Consider the following 20,431-nt stretch of genomic DNA (forward strand, 5'->3'; position numbering starts at 1 on the left):
ATGATGGATACACAGAAGTTTTTGAAATTTGTATTTAAAATTCGAAATGTTAGTTGTGTACTCTAATCCAATTGATTGAGTTTAGGTCCTAGCCTTTTGGTCCGTTCTCAAAATAAAAAAATAAAAAAAAAGTGGAATATCCATTTCGAGAAAAGAACGAGTGATCTGACTTCAACGGCACTCTCTCTTTCAGAAATAGACCACCGGCGCAAATTCCCCGACGGCATTCCTCGACTGTATTCACCGACTGCATATAGCAAAATCTCAAAACAAAACAACTGTTAAAGAGTCAATACACAGCGGTGGCCGGTGGCACCACCTTGTGGATTCTCAATGTGTTATTATCTAAACAATTTTGCTACAGATACTCAGTGTTGGATAACTCTGACGGAATCGGCTACTTCAACCGAACAAAAGAAAGGAAAAAAAAAAACAGAAATGATTTTTGCAGTCAGCAAATGTAATCAGCATGCAGTCGTGAAGAAAAAAGTGAATTAATATGAGACTTACATAAAAAAAAATTATTTTTATAATTTTTTTATTTATTCTGTACAATTATAAAAAAAAAAATTATTTTTATAATTTTTTTTATTTATTCTATACAATCGTTTACATTCTGATTGTATTTATCGATTGCATCTAACAAAATCCTTTGTTTTGTTCTGTATCATGTCAGAATAACCCGCGAAAAGCTGCCCAACAGTTTTGTCATATAGTTTTGTCATGTCATGTAATGCGCGGCATCTAGCTGAGGTCCCCTACGCGAGGGCTACAAAGGATAGGGTACATGGACCACACTCCACTCCGGATTCAAGTTTCAACGCTGTCACAATTAGCATGGAAGTTTTGTTCTCTTGGATACCGACTTTGTGTGTTCACGAGCATGACAGTTGTCATGAGGCCTTTCGAACGTGATAAGTTTTCAAATTGGTTGGCATCTTGCAATGTCCAAAAAACTAAACAACTCATGGCCGGATAAAGGAATTTTCAATTTAGTGCTGTATTTTTGTTTATTTAGTAATTTCAATAGAGGAACATTAACGAAGTTATTTTTTATACCCTTTTTTTTCTTTTTTATTATTATTTTTTGTAATGTCAAAAGTGGCCACCTTGCTGAGCATTCTCAAGCGGAAGTGTGTATAGGCTAATTTTGGAAGGCATGCGTTCCTACTCGGCGAGGAAGTGTAGTCCTCCAGACATAATTTTGGTGGCACGTCTTTTGGCTTTCTTGGTATGAGTTTAGACAATGAAATGAAAATTTTTTAATTTAGATAAAAATTTAAAATATTATTTTTTAATATTATTATTATTTTAAAATTTAAAAAATTAAATTAAGATTTAAAAAATTAAATTATTTATTATATTTTATGTGATAATTTAAAAAAATTATGATGATAAGATAAGACGAGAGTTTTATATCTATTTCAACTTGCCAAACTCAGTGGGACAAAAATGCGAAAGAAGACCTGCATGTGCTAGTGATCTTTAGATGTAAACTAAATTCACTTTGACCAACTAATATGACCAAGTACCATCTCTTTCTAGACAAAGAAGTTATGCCTTCTCTCTAAAAGAAAAGTGATCCTTCCAAGTGCCGTCACCGGAGACTTCCTTTCCATTTCCTTTTACTTTCTATTATTTTTTTGTGAATATACTTCTATGATAGTATTTTTCTATCGATTTAGATTTTCTCATATTTGTAGCACTCCGGCCTTGATCAGTCGATACACACTTTACCATGATGTTCCTCTCCCATTGATCTATTAGGATGAAGTGGAACCGCGCCCAAAATGTCTGCATGTGGCCCTCATGCGCAGCTTGTGTTCGTGCTTAGTCTTCACGCGTTGTTGCGCTCCAATAGCTCTGCCGGTTACATGCGTCGTACCAACAAACTCCCTACCCTCTGATCCTTCAGATTGGCCTGACCCCACCTCCATTCCATCAGCATGTGATCCTCACGCATCACTCCAGAGGCGTGGATTAACTAATCCACTACTGCATATCTATCATTCTGATATCAGTATCTAGATTATTACTTTTCCTAAACGGGAATATTGTGAAATAGACTAAGAACCTCATCAACAAATAGTTCAAGATTTTTAACTACAGTGCATCTGCTTGCATTGCCTCCAACGATGACTTACTTTCAAAATGTCTTTTGAGACAGTTCCCTCTTCATAGGGCTTGGGCAGAGACTAAAAAAATTGGTCTTAAAACCTGTTTTTTTTTTTCTTCTTTTTTCTTATCACTTTTGAACTATGATTGATGTTTTTGGGTATTTTATTGGGGAACCCCACCCTCTCTAACATATATCATATTCTATTTTAATAAAATTTACTTGCTTAGAAAAAAAATAATAAATTCACTTTTTCTTCAACGTCTACTCTTCACTTCAAAGTAGAGTGAAGGGTAGTAATTGTAGAATAATAGTAAGTTAGAATAATTCTTAGTTCTGTTGGGTACAAGCGGGAGGTAAACGGCTGTATATTTTGTAATAAAAAATAAATAAAACTAAGAAAAAAAAAATAAGTAAAGAAAGATTATTCGGTGAGTGGGTGAACAATAGAGGCTGAACCCTTCCGTCTCCGGAAGCCTGGCAATGTCACGGCGCATCTGCTTTATATGAAGCTCTCTCCTATTCCTCAACAACTTTATTCTCAGAATCGTCAATTTTAGTTGGGTTTTATTGTTATATACATACACAGACAGATACAAAGGAATTATATTCTAATCTTCCAAACCCAGGAAATTTCGAATCAGTAAAAGAAATCCCATTTTCTACATCTACAAAATATAGATTATCCAAACCATTTGCAATCTCACCGTTGGTAGTGAAGAGAGAAAAACAAAGAAAAGAAACTCAAACGTAAAGGTAAAAAAAAAATTTCAGCTGAGTTGTAAACCAAAAAGAATTAAACACATAAAATAGGTAAATTGAGAGAGAGAGAGAGAGAGAGAGAGAGAGAGAGACCATTTGGTAGCTTTGAAGCCGTTGTTGAAGAAGGAATTGAACATCGACATGATCCAATGCTTTTCAGCTCACAATCGGACCAAACAATGGAAAAGGAAAATTGAATCGTCGGTAATTGAGGATCAGAAATGGAATAGGAGGATGGGAAAATGTTGAACAGTAGTTAAGCAGCTCTGCTATAATACTAAGTACTAACAGTTTAGGCTTACAGACGAGACGCGTATTTACAAAAACAAAACAAAAAATGAAATCCCAAAGCGTTTGCTTCTCGTCGGTCTGAGTCGACGCGTCTTCTTCTTCTTTTCTCCTACACAAGCTGAGCACCACTCTCTAGTTGCTTTTTCTCTTACACACAAAGATGAAGATAAAATTGATGTGTTCTACTCACTGAAAAAATTTCATGCTTGAGAGCAAAGAAACCAATAATGCGAGCTTAATCCGTTGAATTTTACATTTTCCGTTCTCTTGTATTTTTCCCAGCAACCAAACGGTGAGGAAAAATGTTGACTAGGTAGAAGCTAGAAAGAAAAGCAATCAACACAATGAACTTCAGTGTTTTTTTATTTTACCAAAAAGCAAAAAGCTCCAATCAAAAGCTAAGGTCATATAGAGCAATCAGATAAAATACTTCAAAAATAGTCACCAATCTATGTTTTTCCCTGTGCGTGCAAATGCAAAAAAAAAAAAAAAGAAAAAGAAATTCCAAAAAAGAAGAAAGAAAAATAGTAATTTGAAGTTTAACGGTGGATGTCTACTTATATTGGGAGAGAGAGAAATGGAATGGAGAGAGAGAGAGAGGGAGTGGTCAGTCGGAGGAGAAATTAGAGAAATTGGAAAGGGAATGATTATAGCTGAAAATTTTGAAAGAGAGAGACAGCACGAAATTAAGAGAGAGGGGGAAGAAAAAATGACAATACACTGACATGACACAACTGTTTGCACGCTGGTTGCCCCCAAGCACTTGCAATTAGCATTTTTTGTTCCCTCAAAGATCAAAGATTAAGGAAATTGTACGTTTCAGATATTATTGAATGATTGATCTGTTGTTGAGTGATAGTTGCATTTTCATCTTGCAAGTAGATTTTGATTTTTTTTTATAACATTCTTTTAGACTTCTTAAACATTTAAAAAACAAAAAAGATCATGAACTTATTAAAAAAATACTTTTTTATTATTAAGTAAAAAATAAATTATAATTAATACACTGTTTCAATAGATATTATGGATAGGTAAGTATTTTTCTTATTTAAAAAATCAAGACCCATGAAAAATCCTCAATATTTTACCCCTAAAGCTTCGTCGTTGTCTTTTCATTCCACATCAACTACAATTTTACCGTTTGAAATCCAACGATTAGATGCTCTCTCCATTGTAATGTAGGTTCCATCCCTTCAAACAAATCGCGTATTACTTAACGATGTTTGGTAATATTTTTCAATTTATAATATTTTAATTTTATTTTTTAAAATTTTATAAAATATCATAATTAAGACCATTTTATTACTATTCAAAATTAATATCACTACTATTTACAAATTTTTCATTCATCATGTTCCCAAGCATCTCTTAATTTAATGACTTGCATAAAAGGTACCGACACGGCAAGACTTTGCCAGATTTTATTGACGTTCCCTCTGATTTTCAAGCCACTTACTCCATGGCCCATGCGTGTCAAGGGTTTGTGCATACGCAGACTGAGACTGATTCGTCTTGATCCATGTTTTAGATATTTCGGTTCGATCCCACTCTAAAGTTGTTCTACTTAGACCGGATTGAATAAAAAATAAAAATAAAAAATATATTATTTATATAATAATTATACAATTTAGTATATAATTTTCATCTATTTTATCACCATTAACAATATAAAATTTTAAATATGTTATTAACAAATTAATATTCTATCAATTAACTAATATATAATATCAATTAACTAATTATATAATAATTATATAAATTGATAATTTAATTTTCATCAAATTTATTATCATTGATCATGTAAAATATTTTTTTATTGAGTTAGTTACATAATCCACATTAATAAGTCACTTAATTTTAATTTAATATTTTAAATATTTTTTTTATTAATCAATTTTTTCAAAAAAAAAAAATTAAATTGGATCAACTAGACTGATTGCTACCGGTCCAGTCCTGTCCTTAGGAATGTTTGGTCACGAGAAAATGGACTGAGGTCCATCACCTCCCGAACCAGACTGGACCCTTTTTACCCGCTAGGTACAAAGGCTTATGGAGATCTATCCTTCCTAGTTATTTGTCCTTTGAATATTTCTGAAAGAGTCATGCTAGGCTACTGCCCAGCAGGTTCTCTTTTGATTTTTTTTTTTTATATTTTTTTAATATTTTAAAATATTTTTAAAAATAAAAAAAGTCAATACATTAAACATCACTTTTTTAATTATTAAGTAAAAAAATTAAAAAAATATAAATATAGAAACGACCAAAATGAGAGGACAAATCCAGACAATATAGTAGCATTTTCGGGAATTTTTATGCTCCCTTGTCTTTTTTTTTTTTCCCCCAAAATTATAGTTGTATTCATAAGATATTAATTTCTTTTTTCGGAGGTTATTTAGCCTTTTTGGTTATTCAAAAAAATGCACGGATGGCTTTAAATGCACTGCTCCGGGTAATGTTGTGCTCCAGTCGCCAGTCGAGAAAAAAACATGGGCCTCTTAATTTGGGTTTCCTGGATTTGAAGGCCACTTGGACCTAGTATTAGCTAGCTCTTTTCGGTCTTGCCTTATTGGGCTCTCGTCACGAAATTTGAACAGACATGAAAACATAGGATAAAAAGATTAGCATGAACATTTATTTAAAGAAAGCACCCATTAATATGAATTATTTATTTCAGTGATCGTGCTTAAACCCGTTCATTTCCTAGAGCTATACAATGAGTAGTCTTGTTTCTACTCAAGTTTGCGACTTATAATTTGAATTAGTGATCATTCTATATAGGGAATTAAACTTAGAGTCGAAGAGATATAATCATATACAGTGGGTTACTCATAGTATTAATAATTGTAGAGGGAATTTTTTAGACTACATTAAATACATAATAAATAATGTAGAGTCTGTCAAAAGCATGTGACGTGATAAGCATTAACCCAAGTTTTCAAAATGGAGGTCTTGGGTTCAAACCCCTTCCTCAACTTTTATCAATAATAATGCAAAGTCTACCTTACATTGACTTCACCAAATGACAATGAATTGACTAAAATGCAAGATATTCCTAGAAATCATGCTACCGTGGATTGGGCATCCGAACGCATGAATTTGAGTTTTAGTTAGGTAGGACCGGGAGCCATGTTTGGCTGGTTTCTGTAGCAAAGTCATCCAATTCTTTATTATTATTCCACTGTAAACGATCCAATTTCAGTAGCAAAGTTTCTTGATGGTTTTTGCCTTCAAATGTGCTGTGAATCTTTGAAAGACATAGCGATTTCAATTTCATAAAATTGATTTGAACGTTGGTTTGTTGTTAATGCCTTAATTAATTTCATCAAAATTTGTAGTTATTAGAATTAAATGACTATTAAAGATATGTTCATTTAAACAATAATTTAATTATAATTTGATTATTAATTAAAATATGATCGGTAGAACTGTAAATTAGGAGAAAAATAAATTAGATAAAAATAATAAAAAATTAAATTAATAATTTTTTTTATTATTTTAGCTAAAAGATTGATAATTCAACGTGAAAATATGTTTTAAATGGAATATGTAAAATGCAAAACATGTGATATTAGCCAAATTTTATATTTGTATTTACTTATTCTAATGCTAATGCTCCAATGTGTCTGGAGAGGGCACAACACCTTGAGAGGCCCAATGAATACTGGGCCGCTTATTGGATTCTTGGCCCATTCTGTGAAAGAAAATGCTTGTATGCCCTCTCCCATACCCCCTCAAAGTGACTGCTGTTCACAATTTTTTTTAAAATTTTTTTTTACTTAGTAATTAAGGAAGTAATTTTAAGTGTGTGGTATTTTTTTATAAATATATTAAAAAAATCCGAAAGAAAAAAAAATGTACATGCGATCAAAATGAGCGGTGCACTCTGAGCGGCAAAGTAGCACTGCTCTTTTGTGAAAGGACTAGGCTGACGAGATACTCGCTTGAGGATTATATTGGATAATGTTGGTTACCATTTGAGCTAAATATCAAATGAACCATTTATCCATAAGTTTGAATTTTGAATAACAGATGAGTCCATTATCACATAATAACAAACATTTTATAGGCTCTACATAAACAAAGAATCTATATACGTAATGATTATCTAATGCATTGGTATTTAAAAGGATTTATTCGCTGGAATCACTTGTTTAAATATCAGAGGCGTCCCCACGAACACCTAAAGCCACTATACTTTTTTTATTGCAAGTGATTATTTGTCTGTGACGGTGAAACACGTTCATAACAGTATCTATATCTCTCTCTTTATTCCTAGGGGTGAACAAATAAACCGCTGACCCGAACTGGCCGATTTAACCGACCCGACCCGAACCAAAAAAACCCGAACCGTTCTAGTGTTCTTCGGAAGTGGAAATGGCCGTACCCGTTTTTGACTTAATCGAAATTTACTCGATACCCGTTTCTCTCACTCTCTCCTTCTTGCTCGTAAATCCTAGCAGGTAAGCATTTCAGTGACCATTAGCGAGATCTGAAAATACATGATGATCTGAAACCCAATGGAAGTCACTTCAAAAAAAAATTCGCAAGATCTCAAATAAACACAAAACAAATGAGCCCGCGTATTTCACTCAAAAAAATTCTCAAGATCTCAAATGAACACTCAAATTTACACTGATTGTTGTATTCCATGAACAAGGGAGGCTCAAAAAACGTATATGAAGGGGGAAAAAAAAACCCTATTCGCGGATTAAGAAGAAAGCTAAACAAGCTAGTAAGAAGAAATAATTGAGAAAAATTGAAGAGAGAGGTGGCTTCACTATTCGCAGATTCTCCCATGAAGAGGCCTGATTGTGCTGGAATCTCTGCTTCCACTCTGCAACCCAAAGAGATGCCCAATCCCAACCCTAGCTCAAAGCCAAATATCCTCGGTCCTTCAACAACTTCAACCCCAACAATGAAAACGACACCTCCTTAGTCCTTTGACGAGGGTCCCACGGAGACCGAAGATGAAATTGCCATAGCTCTAAGCCTACGAAGAACACTACAGCCTTGCGTACAATAGAGAGAGCCATCTGGGTTTGGCTTGAAAGCGAAGAAGAAGGTGAACCATCATTTTGGGTTTGGGTATTCAAAGACAGAGTAGTGCCACTGTGAAATGAACCATGTATTTTATAGCATACCAAAACAATTAAAACGGAAAACCCAAAACAAAAAGGGGCCGGTTAATCGGGTAACGGGTAACGGTTCGGAACATCCTATTCAGTAGTGGAAACGAAATAGGTCGGGTCGAAACATCACTAATCCGGTTCAGGTTGGGTCGGGTGAACATCCCTACTTATTCCTTATTTAAATTTGAACTGTGGAATGCCCATTGATATTTTCGTCGTGTACTTGTAGATACTACGCACGGAGAAAATCCCCGTCGTTTTAAATTTAAGGCGACTTTACGTCCGCATTTCAGTTTGTTTTTTAAAGCAAATCCACAGGCAAATTAATTATTAAAAAAAATCCACTGGCAAATAAAAACCAGATGGGATTTTTAATATCACGAGGGCGCCCCACCACCCATCCTACTATGATATTTTTGGACCGAGTGGAGGATCTCAGAAGAACGATAAAGATCATGACTAGAATATCGCCATAGTGCCTCATATATGTGGACTATAATTAACCATACACCGAAAGATTGGATATGATTTTTTGGTCACTGAGAATTGCATTCCAAATCCGTAGCTCTTTCTGTTTTCCAGTACCCCCCCCTCACCCTAGCTGCATCACCATCTCGATCTGAATTCTCATCTCCGAGCAGACCTTAATTCTTCTCTTCTTCCCTTCCCATCTCCAAACAAACCTTCTGCTCTTGATTACTTTCCCCCTCTCCTCCTTCTATGGCCACAATCACGAACTTTTTATCCAAACCACTCTCGTCTTTTGCCACTCTCCCTAAAATCAATCCTCTTTGCCTCCGCAGTTCCTTCTTACCCTTGGTGACTGAACCGAAGCCCCTACCGAAAACAAATATCAGAAGTCGAACTCACTTCGTTACAAAGGCCACAGCAGCATCTGGCACTAAAAAAGTTAAAGCCGATGACAGAGTACAGAAAGTCCACAGCGTACAAGAATTCGATGAAGCCCTCCGAATGGCCAAAAACAAGCTCGTAGTGGTAGAGTTCGCGGCCAGCCACAGTTTCCACAGCAGTAAAATCTACCCGTTCATGGTGGACCTCAGTCGGACATGCAGCGATGTAGAGTTCCTTCTGGTTATGGGCGATGAATCAGATAAGACTAAGGAACTTTGCAAGAGAGAGAAAATTGAAAAAGTCCCACACTTTAGCTTTTACAAGAGCATGGAGAAAATCCACGAAGAGGAGGGGATTGGCCCAGATATGCTTATGGGTGATGTATTATACTATGGAGATAACCATTCGGCGGTGGAGCAACTACACAACAGGGAGGATGTGGAGAAGTTGATTGAAGATCATAAGGTTGATCACAAGCTGATTGTGCTTGATGTGGGGTTGAAGCACTGCGGGCCATGCGTTAAGGTGTACCCAACGGTGCTTAAGCTGTCGAGGCAGATGACTGACACTGTAGTTTTTGCACGCATGAATGGCGATGAGAACGATAGCTGCATGCAGTTCTTGAAGGACATGGACGTGGTGGAGGTGCCTACGTTTTTGTTCATCAGAGATGGTGAAGTATGCGGAAGGTATGTGGGTTCGGGAAAGGGGGAGCTTATTGGTGAGATCCTTAGATACCAAGGAGTTCGTGTGACATAAAATCACTTTAAACGAAGTGAGGCAAAATGATCATCGAATCTGGTTTTACAAATTTTATGGATTGTATTATTGCTTTATACATGATGAACTAAGAGAACTAATATATTTCAATATACATTTGAATTCCTCATGAGGAAAACTCACGAAGGGGATTGAAATATCTATTCTTATTTTGGGTTTTAACTTTTTTGCTTTGGTTGGATTTGATTTCTTCTTGTTCCACTACAAGAAATTTGGCAATTAGCCACGATTTTCCTTTCCATGACAGCCACTGGTGGGGAATAGATGGCTTATGGCACAAAAAGTCATCAACGCAATAAAATTAATGATATAACACGAGATTCCGTGCGGCGAGAATTAAACCGTGTCAAACAGTTGCCTTTAACGACGAGTTCTCTGTCGTGTTAAAAGCTTTTGCACATTACCTTTTAGAGCAGTGGCCAATAAACAAAAATTTTTCACACGGTCAGTGTGTTGCTCCTTCGTTTACCACATACACGCCGAGTTGGGACCTGCGATTTTTGGTGGGAGGTCGAATACTCTCAGATTGTCCATACAATCGACGGTGGTTTCCTTGCGCCGCCCCCCTTCGGCGTCCACGAGCTCCCCACAGTTGCCGGTACGTTCCTCACTTGACGCCAGGTGACGCCAGTAACGAGTAGGGCGTTCATCTCTCTTCTTGAAATCGAGCATCTCTCCCTCTCCCCTTGGTAAATCCCTTGCCTATTTCTGACTCTTCTGTGTTAACTGATCTTTGGTGATTGAGCCCGGTTTGGAAATCACAATTTTGTGGGAGTATTTGTTTAGCCCCGAATAGACATAATTAGGTCGAGTTTTCATGCCAAATCGAAAATGCAATTACCTTTCTTTTAGCTAGATCTATCCGCATGCTAGAAACGTGTTCGAACAACCCATCATGATCAGTATGCTAATTAATTGGGATGAGAATTTTCCCTAGTTGTCCTAAATTTTTCAATCTATGTAAACACCTGCTGCTGGCACATTCTTGAGGTCTTCACCCTGCGAAGGCCAGTTTTTTCCCCAAATTCCTCATGAAGTCCTTGTTACAGACGAGGAAAACTTAATTTATTAGCAAATTAATGAAGTTGTTGGAGCTAGAAACATGTATAGATATTGAGATTGGTAGGAGCAAGTTGAGACTCATGCATAAACTGGATGAGAAAAAATATTGTGATGTCTTCCCTTAGATCTGTAGGGATGTTGATCCAAATTACATAATGGTGTTTACATTAAGTGCAATAACATGTTTGTTATTACATATACATATATATTAATTCATATACACATATATTTGTGGCTATATGTGTATATGTAATAGGTGGGACAAGTTGGTTCCAACACGGAGTATATCTATACAGTTTTCCGGCCGTAATGCCTCAGGTCAGCTTTTTGTGCATGTTTATTTAGGCAAGAAATATGTTAGACCACATGTTTCCACTGAGATCTTAATTGAGAACTTTAATCATAATGCACAGAATGGAAAAATTCAGCTTTATTAACACAATTATCCAGCCCTTTGTGGTTATTAAATGGGAAACCTTCTTAGATATAGTGGCTTATCTGACTTTTTCCCATGAGTATTTCGGCCAGCAAGAAAACAGTGTAGACCCTTGTAACTCAAAGTTTAGATGTTCGAATGTGAATTTCACCCCTGTGTAATCCCAAATATGTATTTAAATAATATAGCATGTTGCTGTCTTTCCAACTTGGTCTGCACTCAAATATTCTTGGGTTGTCATTTAATGCCTCAACTTTTTTGGCTTTACAGGGTGTTGCTGTAGCCATTCCTCTTTAAAAACACAACACAAAGGTGAGTATTATATCCTGCACCTTTGCTGATTGGTTTTAAAACTAATGTATTGCTGATTTATCTATGCCATATATGCACTCTTTTATTCTCGATTTTTCATTTTTTTGACTATGTTGCATTTCATAAACTAAACCATATATTGTTTATCATCATCAATATGAACATATTTTGACATTATCAGTCAAGTATCAATATGTGTTTAAACTGAGCAGTGGAAATTATCACTTCAACCAGCAACGTTGGATAGTGTGATGAGTTGTGGACATGGTTATTTTCATTACCCACGAGTCATGGGTGAAATAAAGGCACATCTTTCTAGTTACAAAGTTATTGAATGTCAAAATTTTAAACTTGGATTAACCAAATGCACAAGTTTGGTTGTGCAATGCAGGATGCTGGTGGGGTTGGTTAGATTATCTCTATGGTATGCTGGAAAGATTTTGTGAATGACTTCTAGGAATTTGTTATTATTTTGTGGGCCAGTTTTTAGGTTGAAATGGTAAAATGGTCCCTTACCTTAGTATGCTAGTCCATGTACTTCACATCCAAAGTTCCCCTTCATCTCTATGGTTGCATAGAGATTTTGTGAATGACTTCTAGGAAATTGTTATTATTTTGTGCTTAGTTTTTAGTTTGAAATGGTAAAATGGTCCCTTACCTTAGTATGCTAGTCCATGTACTTCACATCCAAAGTTCCCCGTCATGAACCTAAAAACTGTCAGAGGTTTATATTTGTCTCCATCAAATATTTATGTGGCCCTGAAATTATTGCAGAATTTTTATCCATTTCATCTAGATTCTCTGTTTTGCACTTTGCAGAACTCTATAACTGCAAAGTGCTTGCCCAATAAATCATGGTAATAAATCTATATGTCATCAATATGGCCGAAATCTGGATGTTTACATGTTGACTTATCAGAATTTGGGTTATGTGACGATAATAGTCATAATGAAGTATAGTTCACCTGCAATTTACCCACGATAATTACCTAATTTAACATTGTTATTAACTTGACTTTTCCATAGTTAATGGGTCGATTACACACTGTTGGACATCAACCTATTGCCTATGTCATAGCTATTGCCAGCCCAAATTAAATCATCACCCTATTCTTGGCAGGAATAATATGCTTACCACTAGTCCATTATGGTTGCTGTGTCCTTGGGTGTTATATTTGTAGGAAAGGAAGACTGATTTTAACATGCTATACAAGCCTATACAAGGTCTATATATCTAAATCTGAAACTATGTGAAAACTTTAATCTAAGTAGGGAGCAAAGTGAAGCTGAGATTAATGTATTCTGGTTGACATGTACTGCACTAGCCCTTGATGTAAGTTTATGAAATGTATATGGGTTGCGTTGCTCATTTGCATATCATCTACAAGGGTCTTTTTATGTGTCTATGCAGCCTCCAAAACTATACTTTCTGGGGTTTCTGTTGAACCCTATCACTTCCCAAGCAGTGATAGTCCTGAAATTCAACTGTCCATCTGTGAACAAACCCTCTTTTACCACCATTGGTTTATCATGGACTTTATGTATTGCCTAGTTAAAAACTTAAATTTGATTACTATAATGCTGGAAAAAAATAGAGATGAGGAGGATCTATTTTACTGGTATAAACTTTCTGTTCAGATTGGGCTTCTCAGAATCTGCAATGAAAATAATCCCCCTAACTGGTTTTCCTTTGTATTCCATTTGATTCTCAAAGCACACTTAGATGCGGCTTCTCTTAATTGATTTCATTATCTATAGTTGTTCATAGATCTACTCTTACTTTTCTTTTAATCCATAATACATATACATACATATTTGTATATATATATATATATGTTATATATATACATGTGGCGTTTGGTAATTACTACACTAAAGGCTATATCATGTTGTATTCATTGACATTCCCGTCTCTCTTTTTCAGAGGTTGAAGAATAAATTACCAAACGCCCAGTTTACAATAATACAGAAATAATGTTTAATATTCTAGGTTATATCATCAGCTAAAATGTACCCCCTAAATTCATAACTAGACTTCCCAGGTCATATGACACCACCCTTTCAAACAACCATATCAAATGTCATGATTGTTCAATGATGAAGGTTTATGCCCACATTCAATAACAGTTCATGACAGTTATAAATCCCTAATAACTGTTCGATTTATGATCAATCCATGACATTGATCCAACTTATTTCCTTCGATTTATAATGCTTGTTGAAGTTCAACTTGTTTCGCAATAAACCATTACAAACTTCCTTTATGTCCACTGTGTAACAAGAATTTCCTCATACCCTTGTTAACTTGTACATTTCCTTCTCACTCAACCAGATGGATAAGGCTTGGATGCATATTGAAGATAGATTGCGTTCCAGCGATTATGCTGAAGGCGTTAAACACTTCATAGATATGGCGAAGGCTCATGCCCCCGGTAGAGACTGCCTTAGGTGTCCATGTAGGAGATGCCGAAATCGTACTTTCCATCCCATTGCAGTGGTTCAGGATCACCTGTTCATCGTAGGTATTGATCCCTCTTATACCTCATGGATATTCCATGGCGAGGAGGAAACTTTCTCTGATGCCACAGATTCGGAGGAAGAAGTTCCTCCTGCCTATAACGACAATGACTACATTGATGATGTAGATGAGATGTTAGATGACATCCGTGTGGGGTCCTTTATGGACAATCCTGGTAGAACAGATTTGAATTTTGATGGAGGGCCTTCACGACACACCTATGATGATCCGATACACCCCACCTTCGAAGAGTTGCTAGACAATGCTAGCAAACCACTTTATCCAAGCTGCACAAACTTCTCAAAGCTATCATTCATAGTGAAGTTGCTTCACATAAAGACAGTTGGTGGTTGGACTGTGAAGTCTTTTGACATGGTTATAAAGCTTTTGCAAGCGGCATTCCCTCATGCACTGTTCCCTGCCTCATACCACGATGCTCGCCGCCTACAGCAGGGTTTGGGTTTTAGTTATACAAAAATACATGCATGCCCAAATGATTGTGCCTTGTTTTGGAAGGAGCTTGCTGATAAAGATCACTGCCCTAAATGTAATGCATCTAGGTGGGCCTCAATTCCATCTAACCAACAGAGGATACCCCAAAAGATCCTCCGATATTTCCCGTTGAAGCCGCGGTTGCAAAGGCTGTTTATGTCAAAGAAGACTGCCCAATCCATGAGATGGCATGCAGAAGAGCGTGTTGTTGATCCTAACTTCATGAGACATCCAGCTGATTCCACTGTATGGAAAGACTTCGATGACAAACATGCTTTGTTTGCCCAGGATCCTCGTAATGTCAGACTTGGTCTAGCCAGTGATGGGTTCAACCCATTCAATAATATGAGCAAACCGTACAGCATTTGGCCAGTACTACTTGTGCCTTACAACTTGCCCCCTTGGTTATGCATGAAAGATCCATACGTATTGATGTCATTATTAATCCCTGGACCAAAGGCACCGGGAAATGATATTGATGTGTTCTTGCGTCCCTTAATAGATGAGTTGACTGAATTATGGGAAGAGGGAATTCATACATATGACGCTTACAAGCGAGAATCGTTTCAATTAAGGGCAGCATTACTTTGGACCATTAATGACTTTCCTGCATACGCTAATCTTTCTGGTTGGAGCACGAAGGGTAAGTTGGCATGCCCTACATGTACCTCTGAAACAGATTCACTTTGGCTTGTGCATGGCCGGAAACATTGTTATATGGGCCATCGTCGGTGGTTGGTGCGAGATCACAGTTGGAGAAGGAAAAAGTCAGCTTTTAATGGTAAGGAGGAACACCGTCTGCAACCGCATATTATAACGGGACAAGCATTAATGGAGCAATTACATGAGGTCTCGAATGTGCAGTTTGGTAAATCAGCAAAGAAGCGAAAACGTGCCCCCAATGAACTAAATTGGACCAAGAAGAGTATCTTCTTTGAACTTCCGTACTGGTTAGACTTGGGATTGCGACATAACTTAGACGTCATGCATATTGAGAAAAATATTTGTGATAATGTTTTGGGAACATTGATGAATATTGAAGGCAAGAGTAAGGACACCGCTGCAGCACGTAGGGATTTGGAGGATCTTGGACTAAGGAAAGAATTACATATACAACATGATGGTAATCAAACTTCTATGAGTCTTGCTTGTTACATGTTAAACGTCACTGAGCGAAGGAGTTTTTGTGCCCGGTTGTCAGAAGTTAAATTTCCTGATGGCTTTGCCTCAAATATTGCCCGGTGTGTCAACGTTACTGAAGGAAAAATAATGGGAATGAAGAGCCATGATTGTCATATCTTCATGCAATATTTGTTGCCGGTTGTTATTGGTGGGTACCTACGACCTGATGTGCGTCGATGTTTATTAGAGTTGAGTTCGTTTTTCAAAGAATTATGTTCACGAGCACTCGACATAACAGTCTTGAAACGGCTTCAAGCTAATATTCCCATCATTCTTTGCAAACTGGAAATGATATTTCCACCTGCATTTTTCGATATCATGGTGCATCTCGCTATTCATCTACCAGATGAGGCTTTGCTAGCAGGACCTGTCCAGTACAGGTGGATGTACCCTTTCGAGAGGTATATGGGTAAGTTCAAACGGTATGTCCGCAACAGAGCCCGTCCAGAAGGCTCAATTGCTGAGGCATATTTGCATGTCGAGTGCCTGACATTTTGCTCCATGTACCTTAATGATATCGAGACGAGACATAATCGAGAGGAACGAAACACTGACACAGTTGGCCTGGGCCCCGTGGAGCCAAGTTTATCGGTTTTTTCTCAAAAGGTGCGCCCACTAGGGGCAGCAAGAATGGCAAAATTAGACGACTCTCTGTTGGCCAAGGCCACGTGGTACGTCCTTAATAATTGTCCGGAGATTGAGGACTATTTAGAGTAAGTCCTCCCTCGTTGTCCATTTCAGCACTGAATTTTTGTGTATTTGTGATTGGATAATGTTTTAATGTTCTGGTTTTTTAACTATGGTGTAGGGATCACCTTAACAAGATGAAAGAAGAGGACCCAAGTAACTTTGAGCGTAGGCACCAAATTGAATTCCCAACATGGTTCAGAACAATGGTAAGATTTCTCTTTTTCATATACAGGAATATCCCTTTATATTATTTTAAGTCTTTCGATAATACCTTTATTGATAGAAACAATGCGTCGATCCTAGATTGCCGAGTTGCATGGAAAGAGTCCCCCCACTGTGACCGATGACATATTTGCATTAGCGTGTGGTCCAGATCCACTTGTCGCATCCTATGCCGGCTGTATAATGAATGGAATTCGGTTTCACACGAAACAGCTCGAAGGGCGTCGCCGCACCCAAAATAGTGGGGTTGTTGTTCATGGCGAACATCAAGGATTTCCTATTGACTTCTACGGTGTGTTGCAAGATATTATAGAATTACGCTACATGGGTTGGCGTAAGTGTTTCATGTTTAAATGTGATTGGTGGGACGTTAGCGATACAAGAAGGGGGATACATGTTGGGGACCACTTCACGAGTGTTAATACCAACCGGCAATGGTATAAAGATGAGCCTTTCGCCCTTGCATGCCAAACCTTGCAAGTATTTTACATCAAGGACCCGAATTGGGGGGGAAGCTGGCACGCGGTACACAAGATAACCAATAGGAATGTTTACAATATTTGCCAAAAAAACTCTGACTTGCATGAGGATTACATTGATGATGATGATGAGTCCGACACTATTGAAGCAGAAGACGAGAGTGACACTGATGTTAGGCACTATGCATCTGTTAATGAAACTAGCCCGGAGAGGCTCAATCCACTGACCCGCGGGGATTCTGACCAGTTGCTCATTGATCCGAATACCATGTCACATGCACAAGTGTATGGAGATCCCGACGATGATGACCACATTGATGTTGAAGATGAAAACGAAGGTTTTCGGATGGAGAACATACATGTTGTGGAGGGCGATGGTACTGATTGAAAACCTCAATCCCATAATGGGTAAGTTTCGATGATGGTTTAAATAGCATCAGGATAGTTGCTGAACTTGGTTTCGATTTACAAGTTCGTGTTCTATTTCTTTATGTTCTACCTAGGTACTGATGCTATTAATTCAAGGGATTTTTTTTCCCTTGAATTCATAATTAATGAGGACAAGTGGACGGCACGCCGATGATGCTATTATGTTGTTATGTTACTGAACTATCGTTGTACCAACTTGATTAATTAATGTTTTCATCTCTATATGATATTGGTGCCTGACTTGGTTTTAATTTAATTGGCTTGCAGACAGCGTTAAGTTATTGTCAATGCCGAGGGCTCACCTTATTTCATGGAAGCCCATCACTTATGCATAAGACAGATGAAACAGTGGGCCAGTCTGTATGCTTTCTTTACTTTGACTTGCAATGAGGAAACATGCCTATTTCATGGATACCTGTTATAATTCAAGTTCTGAATGTTGCTTGTTAGACAAATGTCGATGTTTTTCAAAGTTCATGCCATATGAAGTTCAAAGCAACTAGTTGATTTTTTGTTATTTTTAATTGCCAGTCACATAAACAGAATTAGGCATCTTATAATTACGACATTGACTGACCCATAATCTTTTCTTAAGATTGCTGAACGTGGATAGCCCCTCCTTAGAAGCTATCCATGTAAAGGCATGTTAGGGCCTGGGAACCTGCAACAGAGGAAGTTACCCCCACTAACATTTAATAATAATGACTTAAATAATAATGGACCTCATCGAGTAGATGAAAGAAGGGGTATTGTTCACCGGATTCATACTTTAATCAAAGCAACAGGAAAGGTGGGAAAGTAGTGACACAGAATTTAGCATTTACAATGCATCTGTTGGTTATAAAATTAAGACACATATTTGGGAGACATATAAAGTTATTTCTGGACTTTCCCTCTTGGTACACGCATGGAAATGGGAGGCGAGTCAAATAATCAGTCACTCCATACTAAACTGGCCATCATTTCTATACAGTTGGAGTGATGAATACACACCGCATATTAAATCCTTGATTTAATGCCAATGTCCTTCGATTTATTGTCCCATCGTACACAATGAAATCTGGTAAATCAGCTTTCAATACTACACAGATGCTGAAATAGAGTAGTGCTTTGTGCTGGAGCAGAGTTGGTTAAAGCCACAAACATGAACCACCCAACTACTATTTGCATGGCTGTATTAAATTTAAAGAAAGTGATCTGTCCAAATATTGTCAGTCCCAGTGTCAATATAAATACCAGCCCTGCCAACTACAAATGTGATCATGCAGTAGTAACATGAATGTTGATTATTTGGGTTACTTCTTGCTGGGCCATTTTAGCAAATGCAAGCAATGTCAGTATCCGTTTGGTAATGCACAAGTTTACAATTGCATTAATTAAGATTACAGATTAGCTCAAGCCATCTGTACGTAATAAAGATGCAGCCAATCATTGGGATATATACCAATTATAATTTCCAATGGTTCTGTAGTATTAAACCCAACAACAGCATTGGTGAATATTTGTAATATTCCTGGATGGACAATTAAGCCCGAAAAGTTAGGGAGATGTTACAGTCCAGATTAGGGAAGAGTGATGGTGGTTGCCATTTCATTGATTCTAGTGGTAAATTAAGCTAAAAGGTAATGGTAACATTCCTAATATGGACAAAAATTGAGCTAAAAGGGCATGAAAGGTGGATTATGTAAACGAAGGCATAAAGCAAAATAAATTAAGTGGTTTAATATATTGGACAGATAGAGCAGTCCATAAAGGGCAATAAAAAGAAGTAAAAAAATAAGGGATAAACCAATGCTATATAGAATATTGTTAACTGATACCTGTTTGGGGCAAGATCGTGAAAATTTAACGACGGAGTTTTACTATTATATGCTGGTAATTATAGAACCAGCATATAATAGAGATAACGTTACAAAATAATATTGGAATGTTTATCAAGATGGATTTTGATAAATCGAGGTAAGAGGGCATGGAATGGATATGGTAAAAAATTAGGCATTCTTTAATACTGGTACCAAAGGCCACTATGAACACCGTGGCTGACTATTGCCTATGTGAACACGGGTATCCATTGGGAATTTTCCAAAACTTTCCCAATTAACGAGAGTGACCATAGATATTATGTTAACACATCTTTGCAACATCTTTACTTTCCCCTTGTTAACACAATTGGGTACCCCGACGCACATTTCAACTAGAGTAAACCACTAAGGAATCTTACGATAATTGAAAGTCACCATTGTTTATGTATAATGGAAAAAAAAGAGAACGTTCTTGCAAAGACTAATGTTAATTTAATTGAAGAATAGAAATAGTAGCCTTGCACTAATAAAGGGAACTAGTGAGTGACTCTTCTAAGTACATGATACATACAGCGTATACGGTATGTGACATACAAGGATATCATTGGCTCATCCAATATATGTCGACTAGTTCTCTCATTTTTTGATGAGAGAACTAGAAATTAAGATGTTAACAAAGTGGTGTCTATAAAGGGCATGTGGATAACTTTTAGCTATCTGGGATAAAAAGTTAATTCCTATTCAGCAATGTTAGACGGATGGTGTCCAAAGGTGAGAAGCGATACAAAAAAAACGAGGCCGGGTCCCACTTTTTGTGTAAACTATTTAACATGTTAGAGGCTGTACGTAACAGTGAACACAGCGTAGGAACAACTTA

At 37.0% G+C, this 20,431-nt stretch overlaps 2 protein-coding genes across 3 annotated transcripts; both read left to right on the forward strand.

The window, feature by feature from the left end:
• The first annotated feature begins 8,793 nt into the window (after positions 1–8,793).
• LOC122316910 (thioredoxin-like protein CDSP32, chloroplastic) lies at positions 8,794–10,073 on the forward strand. Its single transcript, XM_043133755.1, has one exon. The coding sequence runs from the start codon at positions 9,019–9,021 to the stop codon at positions 9,907–9,909; it is 891 nt and encodes a 296-aa protein (XP_042989689.1). The 5' UTR covers positions 8,794–9,018; the 3' UTR covers positions 9,910–10,073.
• LOC122316908 lies at positions 9,700–18,269 on the forward strand. Of its 2 annotated transcripts, XM_043133753.1 has the most exons (7): positions 9,700–9,839; positions 10,178–10,619; positions 11,699–11,740; positions 14,073–16,645; positions 16,741–16,828; positions 16,926–17,731; positions 18,020–18,269. In XM_043133753.1, exons 4-6 carry the CDS (start codon positions 14,073–14,075, stop codon positions 17,709–17,711), a joined length of 3,447 nt encoding a protein of 1,148 aa, XP_042989687.1. In that variant the 5' UTR covers positions 9,700–9,839; positions 10,178–10,619; positions 11,699–11,740; the 3' UTR covers positions 17,712–17,731; positions 18,020–18,269. The 2 variants fall into 2 exon arrangements, with proteins under 2 accessions (XP_042989687.1, XP_042989685.1); XM_043133751.1 differs by lacking the exon at positions 10,178–10,619 and having other exon boundaries at positions 9,702–9,839.
• Positions 18,270–20,431: the final 2,162 nt, after the last annotated feature.

This window comes from Carya illinoinensis, chromosome 7 (assembly GCF_018687715.1).
Source record: "Carya illinoinensis cultivar Pawnee chromosome 7, C.illinoinensisPawnee_v1, whole genome shotgun sequence".
NCBI classification, from domain to species: Eukaryota; Viridiplantae; Streptophyta; class Magnoliopsida; order Fagales; family Juglandaceae; genus Carya; species Carya illinoinensis.

What these genes read in the sequence shown, in the direction of transcription:
- LOC122316910 (XM_043133755.1), top strand. Translation starts at nt 9,019, where the DNA reads ATGGCCACAATCACGAACTTTTTATCCAAACCACTCTCGTCTTTTGCC.
- LOC122316908 (XM_043133753.1), top strand. Translation starts at nt 14,073, where the DNA reads ATGGATAAGGCTTGGATGCATATTGAAGATAGATTGCGTTCCAGCGAT. An exon ending in GAGATTGAGGACTATTTAGA is followed by an intron (nt 16,646 to 16,740) that starts GTAAGTCCTCCC and finishes ACTATGGTGTAG; the next exon opens with GGATCACCTTAACAAGATGA. An exon ending in CAACATGGTTCAGAACAATG is followed by an intron (nt 16,829 to 16,925) that starts GTAAGATTTCTC and finishes CGTCGATCCTAG; the next exon opens with ATTGCCGAGTTGCATGGAAA.